Here is a 12,047-nt window from a genome sequence, read left to right as displayed (position 1 = left end):
ACACACACACACACACACACACACACACACACACACCTGCAATCTCAGAGAGGACTGATGACCATATATGTTAAGTCCCATAGTGCTCAGAGGCATTTGAGCCAATCTCAGAGAGCTGAGACCACACTGTGAACACCAGCACCAGTGCATGATGGGAGTGGCGACTGGGTGGGGGTAAGGAGGAGGCTGGGGCAGGGAGGGGGAGGGATAGTATGGTGGGAGTGGCAGACAGTGAAGTGTTGCAGTTTAGATGGAGGGCAGGAGAGGTGTGGAGGGGGGAGGGGGTAAGTAGCGGAAAGGAGAGAAAATAAAAGACTGGGTGTGGTGGTGAAATAACGGCTGTGTAGTGCTGGAATGGGAACAGTGGGGGATGGATGGGTGAGGACAGTGACTAACCAAGGTTGAGGCCAGGAGGGTTATTGGAACATAGGATGTATTGCAGGGAAAGTTCCCACCTGTGCAATTCAGAAAAGCTGGTATTGGTGGGAAGGATCCACATGGCACAGGCTGTGAAGCAGTCATTAAGATGAGGGATATTATGTTTGGCAGCATGTTCAGCAACAGGGTGGTCCACTTGTTTCTTGGCCACAGTTTGTCGGTGGCTGTTCATGCGGACAGACAGCTTGTTGGTTGTCACGCCTACAGAGAATGCAGCATAGAGGTTGCAGCTTAGCTTGTAAATCACATGACTGGTTTCACAGGTAGCCCTGCCTTTGATGGGATAGGTGATGTTAGTGACCAGACTGGAATAGGTGGTGGTAGGAGGATGTATGGGCCAGGTCTTGCATCTAGGTCTATTACAGGGGTATGAGCTGTGAGGTAAGGGACTGGGAGCAGGGGTTGTGTAAGGATGGACGAGTATATTGCAAAGGGTTCGGTGGACAGCAGAATACCACGGTAGGAGGGGTGGGGGGTGGGCAGCTAATAGCTAAATGTGTTTCATTCAGCATCTCTCTATCTACAGCCCTACGCTTGGTTTTACACCTATTAAGCAGTAATCTCTGTTTCTTTAGAAGTTTCCTTATCATGACTTTAAACCATCGAGATTTCCTCCCATTATGAAGTGTTCTACCAGGTATATATCTGTCCTATGCATGGTCAACTATTCTTTTAAACTTGAGACATAGTTCCTCTGCATTCTCCTGACCTGTGCTGAAAGTTCCATGTTCCTCATTGAGATACAACACTACCAAGTTTTTATTTACTTTCCTGAAAATATAGATCTTTCTGCTTGTTTTAGTTGTTCTTTGTACTTTGGTAATCATTGCTGCCACAACTTTGTCATTGTCACTGATATATCAGTTTTGATGTGGGCATCCTCAAAGAGGCCAGGTATATTTGTTGCCTTTAGATCTAATATGTTGTTGTTGTTGTGGTCTTCAGTCCTGAGACTGGTTTGATGCAGCTCTCCATGCTACTCTATCCTGTGCAAGCCTCTTCATCTCCCAGTACCTACTGCAGCCCACATCCTTCTGAATCTGCTTAGTGTATTCATCTCTTGGTCTCCCTCTATGATTTTTACCCTCCATGCTGTCCTCCAGTAATCTAATACAGGGCGTTTCAAAAAGAAAGAGCAGATTTCAAACATTTATTTCTCAAAAACTACAAATGATAGAAACACAATTCCAACGGTCCTTCACTCAATATGAGTACCAAATGTTACACAACAAATATCAAAACTGTACCTCAATATGAGCACCATTTGTTACACGACAAATATCAAACCGGTATCTCATTTCTTGCCACACACGACGCAACTGGTCTTTAGTTACCGAATTCACGGCCGCAACAATTCGATGTCGTACCTCTTGAAGAGTAGCGGGCATAGGTGGGACATAAACACAGTCCTTTATGTACCCCCACAAATAAAAATCGCAGGGAGTAAGGTCTGGTGACCTGGGAGGCCACAGACGATGACATTGATCTTGTGCTCCTGCTCTTCCAATCCACCGTCCTGGAATGGTGTTATTTAGGTACCGTCGTACAGGTTCAGAGAAGTGTGGTGGGGCGCCATCTTGCATGAAGATGAAGTGATTTGAATCTTCCTGAAGTTGAGGAAATAGCCAGTTTTCTAACATGTCCAGGTAAATGGTTCCTGTGATAGTTTTCTCCATGAAAAAGAAAGGTCCATAAACTTTGTTTACCGAAATTGCACAAAAGACGTTAACCTTTGGTGAGTCTCTTTCATGTTGAATAACGTCCCTCGGAGTTTCACTCGCCCAAATTCGTACGTTATGCCGATTAACTTTACCAGAAATGTGAAACGTTGATTCATCTGAAAAAATTAATCGTTCGGCAAAATTGTCCTCTTCCATGTCCTGTAGAATTGCAGTTGAAAATTCGAACCTTTTGTTGTGGTCGTCAGGACGCAATGCTTGCAATAACTGCAGTTTGTACGGCTTCATGTGCAGACGCTTACTCAGAACGCGCCATACCGTTGTTTTAGACATGTTTAGTTCGTGACTTGCCCGTGTCGTGGATTTTCTAGGGCTCCTTTCGTAAGCTGCACGGACACGCTCGACATTTTCATCCGATGTGCGTGGACGACCCGTGCTTTTTCGCTTGCAGATGCAACCATCTTCTACGAATCTGTGATGCCACTCATAAATTTGCTTATGACGAGGCGGCTGTTTGTTGAATTGACGGCGGAATGCACGTTGCACACCAACAATGGACTCTAACTTTGCAAATTGCAGCACACAAAATGATCGTTCCTGTGGTGTCGTCGCCATTTTCCTACAAACAAACGCCAGCGCCACTGCGGATTTGCATGGAACTTCTGCGCGGACCATTGAAAAACTTTGAACCTTTCTCTGACAAGAAACGTTTGAATTGTGTTTCTATCATTTGTAGTTTTTGAGAAATAAATGTTTGAAATCTGCTCTTTCTTTTTGAAACGCCCTGTATATCCCCATATATCTAATATATCCCCATCATAAGTGTGGTTTCTAACTATCTGCTCTACATAGTTTTCAGAGAAGGCATTTAGTGAAGTTCCACAGGATGTCGTATTACACCTGCCACTACCAAAATTAAAGTCTCCACCGATGGTTGCAGTGTGGTTGGACAGCTTACATACAAGTAAACTAAGGTTTTCTCTAAAGTTTTGGGTTACATCAGGAGAGAACTCTGCTGGGCAATAGAAGGATCCAATTATCATTTTAGGCCCACCTCTGATACTGTGTCTTGCCCAAACAATCTTATATGCAGCTCCAATTTCTATCTTAGTGGATATGAGTTTCTTGTTTATGATATTGCTATCCTCAGTTAAAGTGGAGAAGAATTACAGGACCTATTACATGGAATGAATACAGTGGAGCCTTACTTGAGGAGCACCTCCCATAACATGCAATTTGCATAACAAGCAAAATAAATTGTAAAAAAATGTCTTGCTTGAGTGATGTTTCCCATGATGAGTGATGACGATTTAGAGTAACATCACCAACCATTCATACATGGCAGGAGAAAGCTTCAACAATAAGAACATATTTCATTGCGAGCAGAGGCATATGACAATGTCTTTAGTACATACTGCAATCTTGGTTTAGCACTTTTGCTGATACCATCTTAGAGCAGCTTGTGATTACATGTTTTTCTAAATTTGTGTATACACAGTGTTTTTTTTTTTTTTGTGTGTACAAATTTTAATAACCTTTCTAGAAATGTCCCTGGAGATAAAACCACAAGGAAACAGCCATAAGAGAAAGAAAATGACCTTATAAGTGAAACTTAAAATCACTGAAAAACATGAACATGGTGTGAGTGTTGCTGATTTAGCGTGCACATACAATTTATCTACATCAACTATTTGCACTATCCTCAAGAAGAAGGACAAGATTAAGGAGACAGATACTTCAAAGGTAGTGACAAGAGTCTCTAAATAACGGTTTTGTATTCTGGATAATTTTGGAAGGTTGTTTCTTATATGGATAAATGAAAAGCAATTGCAAGGTGGCACTATTAATGAGAACATCATTTATGAGAAAGCAAGAATGGTTTTTGTTGATCTTATTAGGAAGACACCAAGATCATCAATAGCTGAAGAAGTGTTTAAGGGAAGCTGTGGGTGATTCAAGAAGTTTAAGAGATGCACCAGCATCCACAGCATAGTGAGGCACAGCGAAGCAGACAACTTCAACATGCAGGCAGCAGAGAACTTCATCAGCAACTTCCAGATGCTCATAGATTCTGAGCATTATCTGCTGCAACAGGTTTTTAATTGTAATGAGACAGGTCTAGTCTGGAAAAAGACGCCAAAGTGTACCTTTATAACATAAGAGGAGAATGCATTGCCTGGTCACAAGCCAAAAAAAGATTGTCTCACACTGCTATTCTGTGCCAGTGCAAGCAGTGATTTGAAAATTAAATGATTGCTTGTTTACCATTCAGAAACTACATGAGCCTTCAAGAAGTGTAATATCCAGAAGAGTAGGTTAAATGTGATATGGAGATCCAACAACAAAGCTCGGATGACACATGATCTTTTTTGTGTTTGAATCACTGAGGTGTTTGGTCTTCCGGAGAAAAAAGTATTTGCTTGGGATGAATCTGCCACTCCATGTCTTGCTTGTAATAGAAAATGCATCTGCCCATTCTCCAGGCTTACCAGACCACCCCCTTGAAGAATTTCTCTTCATCAAGGTTCAATTTTTTCCTCCCAATACCACTCACTCCAGACTATGGACCAGCAGATAATTTCTAACTTTAAGAATCTCTACACTAAAGCACTCTTCAAGCATTGCTTTGAGCTGACTGAAGCTACCGATCTCACAGAGAGTTTTGGAAATATCACTTCATCATTGCTGCCTGCATCACGATGATCAAAAAGGCATGGGAAGTGGTTAGCAAAAGAACTCTCACTTCTGCTTGGAAGAAGCTTTGGCTGGAGTGCATTCTCGAATGTGACTCTGAGGCATTTGAGTCAGTACCTGCAGAGCCTGTAGTCAATGGGATTGAATATTTGGCCAAGAGCATGGAACTAGAAGTAGTCAATGATGATATCAATGAGCTTGAAGAAGATCACAGCCAAGAAATGACCACCAAAGAGCTTATGGAGTTTCAGTGTGTTTTGCAGCAGGAAATTGTGGAGGGGAGTTCTTCAGAGGAGGAGGAGGAGGAGGAGGAGGCAGTAACAGCAAAGCAGCAATCTTCTGCCTCAATATGAGATACCCTGAAAGCATGGGAATTGGTTGCATTGTACATTAAAAATCATCAACGTAATGATGCAGTGGCTATGTGCACTATGAATTTATCTGATGATTATGCTGTGTTGCATTTTTGCCAAGAGTTGAAGTGTCAGCAGAAACAAATGAGTATAGATAACTTCATAGTACAGAAGAGTTAGTTATGTATCATGAATAATAACATACATAATACTGTATGTATAATTTTCTTTGAATAACTGGCATGAATAAGATAACACTTTTAGTCCTTTTCTTGCATTGAATGCATTATCATATTTTACATTAATTTATACGGGATAAATTGTTTCACTTAACAAGTGTTTTGCACTATGTGTAAGATTCTGGAATGAATTAGGCTCACTATGCAAGGTTCCATTGTAGTCTAATGAGTACAGAATATGGACTGAGAGTAAATTGAAGAAAGACAGAAGTAATGAAGAGTAGCAGAAATGATATTAGTGATAAGCTTAGCATTAAAACTGGTGTCCAGAATAAGTTAAGGTATTCTTCTACATTGGAAGTAAAGTAGCACACAATAGACAATGAAAAGCGGACTTTAGAAGTAGACTATCACATGTAAAGAGAGAATTCTTGGCCAAAAGAATTCAACTAGTATCAAACTGAGGAAGAAATTTCAGAGAAATTGTGATTAGAGCTCTGAATTGTATGGTACTGAATCATGGACTGGGGGAAAACTGGATAAGAAGAGAATTCAAGCATTTGAGATGTGCTATAGAAACATGTTTAAAATTAGATGAACTGATAAGATAACGAAGGAAGGGGTTCTCTGCAGAATTGGCAAAGAGGGGATCACAAGGGAAACACTGATAAGATGAAGGGACAGGATTATAGGGCATGCATTAAGACATCAGGGAATATCTTCCACGGTATTAGAGGGAGCTGTGGAGTGTAAAAACTGTAGGGGGGGACAGAGATGGGAATACATCTAACAAATAAATGAGGGTATATGGTGCTAGCACTAATCTGAGATGACGCAAACAACTTAAGAGAGGAATTAATGGTGGGCAAACTGGTCAGAAGACTGATGCCTAAATAAAATACTGTTATGTTTGGAACTGGAGGCATCTGTTTGTGAATGAATGTGTGGGATGATTTGCTGTACGAATGGGTACTTACATGCCCGTTGTAGCAACACCAAATTTTGAGAAGTGTAACTTTTAACTGTAACCTCACATTACACTAGAATAATGTGAAAGCTTTTCTATAAATATGAACAGATGTTGTCGAGTAGTTCAAACATTTAGTCAGTCAATGATCACTGACACAGCAAAAGTAAATAAATAAGAATGGAAAGAATAGATGTATTAGGGCACTAGAATTGAATTAACAGGCTTGATTTGTTTGTGCTAGTGTTCCAAAGTTGGCCACTATTTACGACATAATCTTTGTGAAATTTTGGACACCGTTTGTTCGCCAACAACAGAAATACGTATAGCAGTAACCTAAATACTTAAAGAATGATTACCACATGTCACTCGAAAATGCAACAATTTCTTCAAGTGGTTTTCATAGTAATGTGTTTTCTTATTCAGGCATATTGTGCTTTATTGATGAATACTACCATCACTGGTTGTAATTTTTATGTTTTCTAATCTTTCCCTTACATCTAGATCTGAAATTCCAAAGATTGATTGGTTTTCCTAAGCTTTATTTATTAAATAATATATAATTCTAAGGACAGAGTCAACACAGAGTGATAATTTATCCATAGAATAGTAAGTGGTATCTTTCAAGGTGGATGTTAAATGCTATACATGCAATCAGTTCATAGCAGTCTGTTTTAGAATTTTAATAATCTTAATGAAAAGTTACTAATAGGACAGTAACCCTTATTCCATAGTTAACAGGTTGGATAACAATAGTGCATGGTCCGTCACTTTGTAATATAGTAGTGAAGCAACCTGAAAGAGTTTTATCCGCATGATCAAGTGAAATGCAGATGGAAGGTCAAAGAGATTCAGTATAGTATGACAACCATCACAACTGCACTATGAAATCACATGACACTGGTGATCAATATATCACAAAGAGAAAATATTTAATGACTGTACAATACATTCTATCCACTTCTGTTGCTCCTCCAATTTCCTCAACATTTAGTTCAAATGTCTCTGGCAGCATCCATCTACTTCCTCAGCCTCTTGTTTCTGATTTCCTCCTTCTTCATCAGTTACTTTTAAATCCGCCAATACTTCCATTCTTTTCTTGCTCTTTAATTTTCATCCTTTGATTCAGTATCAAAGTTATCTGCATCACAATATGAATTTGTCAGTGACCTATAGTTTGTTGTAAGTGATATTTTATTTAGTTATTAGTTTTTCATTAACCTTGTTTTTAATAGAGTGGGTGCTGTGTTGTGTTTATTCTAAGTAAGCACATTCTGCTTAACTTTGGGACATGATGAACCTCTCTTAATCTAGCATTAGACATGACTTAGCATTGGTCTTACCTGGTTACTGTGCTTTCACATATCTTGTGCTTGCATATCTTTTGAAGAGGCTATATGAGTTAATGTCTAATAATACCATTTGCTTTTAAATGATGCTGTTTCTATCAGAGAATATAATTACCCATTTGGTCTTTACCTATTCTGAAAAATTTGTAATGCCACTAAAATTCAAACTAGTTGCAATATGAATGATCTTAAAAATATGTATCTTAACACTACTTCTGGTTAATGACTACAGTTTTCATGGCATGCTTAATATTTGAAATAAATCAATGAAAGCAGACACCTGTTACATACCTTGTTCACGTATCTTTCCGGGTAAGGCTGAAAATTTTAGCCTATTTCTTGCTGTGCTAACTCGGGTATGTGCTCTGTGACCTGTATGTTTCTGGCAGTGGGTGGAACTCCTGGTGGTGCTTGTCACTTCACCTGGTCTACATTGCACTTCAGATGCTGAGACAGCTTCTTCACTTGACTCTTGTTCCTCACTGCTGCTGCTGGTATCACTGGGAAATGAGCTCACTGAACTGTCCACATTTGGCTCTACACTTGACAGACTATCATAACGCTTCAAACTGTCATTTCTGGTGAGCAATTCATCACTTTCTTTTCCACTCTGGGAAGCTAAATTTTCCTGCTGATTATCTGTGCCTGACAGTAATGGAGAAAATATTGGAGGGAGCTTAAAAAATTCTATACTGGCAGCTCCAGATGACGAATTTGTTGTCTGAGAAAACTCTGAATCCTGTGAACAGGTTTTACGTGAAAATCTTTGTCTCCTTATTTCGGCTGCAGAAAGTGGATGAGCATGAACATTGTGGCTGACACTCTGGAAGTAAGAGCTGTTGGAGGATGATCCCACACTGATGCCTGAATCACTCTGGACACAGCGTTCATGTGTTACATCATTTTCTGTTTCAAACCTTAAGTCTCTTAAAGAACCACACAAACTGTTGGTCCCAGGCACAATTCTAGTCTGTGAGCGCAATAACTCCCAGTTTGTTCTGGCATTTGATATCACCTGTTCCCGCTTAATTTCTGCATCTATTTCAGTGGTTTTAGCTGTTTCCAACATATCTGAAGCTTCTTTATTCTTTCTCCAGGACATTGCAGCTTTCCTAACAGATTCAGTTACTTCCATATGACTAAGAAATTTTAAAGTTGGCAGGTAGGACACTAAAAATGAGACACAATCACCTCCGAGAGCAACAGGGTTTCCATCAATTGTCACTTCCTCAAGCTCTGCAGCTCTGACAACGCTATTCATATCTTCAACCCTGTTGTAAAACAATCAATGAGTAAATATATTTCTGATTAAACAAAGAAAAAAATAAGGAATAGAATCAAACAAAAAATACATGTTCAATAATGAAATATTTAATTACAAAAATGAATATTTATATCAATTAGAGGCAGTTTGGCACAATTGGAACTGTAATCATCACTAAAACTTGTGAGTGCTGTTAAATTTAGGTATTTAAAAAGCTGCTGTAAATGTGATAGTTAATTAGAAGTTCAGTTATTGTACATTTGTAGCTTAAGAAATATTACCACATTATAAATCAGAGAGAAAAGTCAGAGTTCTAAGGACAATAAAGCTAAGTACTCATTTCAATATTGTCGTACACAGTAGTCAGTATCCTGTAATGCACTATTTATATAGAACAGTTATGATCTTTTCATCAGTTTAGGCAATAAAAATAACAAATTAAACCTTACAAAAATGTTTTCTTCTCTTTACAATTGCATAGGGAATGTGGCTTAACTTGATCTCTGTCTCTTTAATACTGGTAGTAAAATCATGGGCAGAAAACACTATCATTCTCAGAAAAAAATTTGCAATGTAGCATTTAGTTAATTGAATAACTTTTGTATCTCACCTACATGACATTCTTGCATAAATTAATTGTTGGCATTAGAAAGGATGCATGTGAAAGGATGCATGTGAACACAAAAATGATCTACTGATGCACTGGAATATTGATGGGTTAGCAACAGAACTATCAAACCTTAAATACACTAAAACAAGTGAGCCTAAAAATTTTGCTTTCAGAGTATGTAAATATACCAAAATAATCTGCATAAATGAACATTGGTTAACAGAAGATTGTATTCAGGTTTTACACAGTATTACTAATTTTAAGGTAGCTAACAGCTTCTGTAGGAGGAAAAAAATCTTGTGGAAACTTCTTCACTGTTTTGGTCCTTTACTAAGTTTATTTATTTATTTATTCATTTTTAATTATTTATTTAGTGGCCATTTTATTAAGTTCATGATATTGGACTTGTCCAAGTAGAAAACAGTATAAAATTTTACATAGTTATATTCATGTATAAAATGAAGTCACATATAACTAGTAATATTGTCACGTAGAAGAAGGTGTAAGCAGATGAATGACGAACACTAACTTCACTTAACAAACCTTTATTCAGCACTTGCACATACAAGAGCGCAGCGTGAACTGGCTCCAGCCAGAACACATAAGATCTACTTGTAATACAGCTACAGAATATTCCAGTACAATGATTCTTGCCATTTGTGGATACTTTTAGAACATACTCAAACCAAATATAGAAATTAAAATTTTACACTTCAGTTGAGTTTTGAACTCATGACCTTCCATGCAACAGTCTACACTTTTTTTAAAAAAAAAAAAAATAATCTCATTTTGTTTGCTTTTGTTCGTTGCATCTGCTTGGGGTGGATGTCATAAGACATCCGTTTAAGTTCATTGTTGATCAATTAGCTCAGTTTTTTTATTACACAGGGCTGCTAACCCTCTGACCGAACACACTGAGCTACTGTGCTGGCGACACTTTGGCAACTGTGGTACTCATCTTCTTATGCAATAATATTTCATCACGGCTGATGCTTTCTTATCAACACATCTTAATGACTACAGTAACAAAAACAATTTCCTGCTTAATTAGGCATAAGAAAATAAAATTTTGTACACACATATAGAGAAAATAGATAAAGTGCTGAAAAGTTACTGAAACATCTTAGCCGATTTTACTAAAGTGTTAAATGTTGTAGTTAAATAAGTATAATAACATGTAGAATTTCATATCCACATATATGGCACAAAAGATAGGTACATAGTTAGACATATGAGTACATTAGTGTAAGGAGTTTAATTTTACCTAGGAATACTTAGATAATTATGAACTTTTGTTTAGAGCAATTATGAGCCAGAATCTACAGATTTTAACAGTATTTCATATGTTCAATAATACTAGAGAAGCTGTTGTTCATTAGTAGATTTTTTAGTTTTTTTTCATATTAAAGTTTGGTATTTTTTGATGTTATCTGGCTGTAGAGCAATTTTGGTTTGTAAATGAAACTGTCTTTATATGCTGATTTTCTGTGTGCATCCCTATGATAGTCTTCCCTATTTCTTGTTTGATAATTGTAGATCTCACTGTTCTATGCTGAAAACTCTCTATGACTCTTAATGATGCCTATACTTTCAAACATAGAGATGGTAAGTCATGATTTTTAATTCATTAAAAATACCTCTATATGATTCTCTGTCAGCAACATCTTTTATTAACCTAACAACCTTCTTTTGAAGTTTAAAAGACTGCTTTGCAAAAGAGTTATTTTCCCAGAATAATACACCATACCTTAGCAGACTATGTGTATAGGCATAATATGCACTTAACACTGTTTCAGCATTGCAAGTCTTTAAGGATTCTTAATATAACAGAGCTTGCTCAGTTTTTTGTTATGCATGGTTTTTTTCCCTTCTTAGATGTTCTTCAACCCATAATTCTAAAAACTGAATGGGATTCTTTTACTGAATTTGGCTATTTCCTAATGTAGACATTCCATTGGTCCTATTTTTGTTCCTTATATGGTAGAAGTTAATCCATATAATTTTCTTGTCATTAACAATTAGACAGATATCTTTAAATCATTTTGCTGCCACTTCTACAGTTTTGTCAGTTTTTTGCAGCAACTCATAATCATTCTTTCCTTTTATAGAGAAGATGGTATCATCAGCAAATAATATAGTATCAGCTGTTGACAGTTGTTGCAGTAGATCATTAATAAAAACCAAAAACAACAAGGGACCAAACACCAAGCCCTGGGGCACCCTGTAATGAACGTTTTTTGTTTTCAGAGTGATACACATTACCATCCTGAAAAATCTGCGCTTTTTGTTTCCTGTCATATGAATATGAGTTGAACCACACATAGAAAATGCCCCAAACACCATAAATATGTAATTTCAAAAGTAGGAGATTTTGATTTATAAGGGCAAAAACTTTGGAAAGATCCGAAAACAACTCACAAATTAGTTCATTATCCTAAATAGCTTCATAAACAAGGTTTAAGAAATTAAAGACAGTCATTCGTGTTGATTTGTCTTTTCTCAAACCATTCTGTG

At 37.6% G+C, this 12,047-nt stretch overlaps 1 protein-coding gene across 1 annotated transcript in view; it reads right to left on the bottom strand.

The window, feature by feature from the left end:
• LOC124794935 (leucine-rich repeat-containing protein 49) overlaps positions 1-12,047 on the bottom strand; it is a 149,922-nt gene that overhangs the window by 50,231 nt on the left and 87,644 nt on the right. Inside the window, exon 5 of the mRNA XM_047258650.1 lies at positions 7,951-8,930. Coding sequence (XP_047114606.1) covers positions 7,951-8,930 — 980 coding nt within the window. The remainder of the gene's footprint in view (positions 1-7,950; positions 8,931-12,047) is intronic.

The sequence above is a fragment of the Schistocerca piceifrons genome, chromosome 4, assembly GCF_021461385.2.
Source record: "Schistocerca piceifrons isolate TAMUIC-IGC-003096 chromosome 4, iqSchPice1.1, whole genome shotgun sequence".
Taxonomy (NCBI): Eukaryota; Metazoa; Arthropoda; class Insecta; order Orthoptera; family Acrididae; genus Schistocerca; species Schistocerca piceifrons.
Note: the sequence above shows the minus strand (reverse complement) of the source record. Positions and strands in the feature narration are given on the sequence as shown.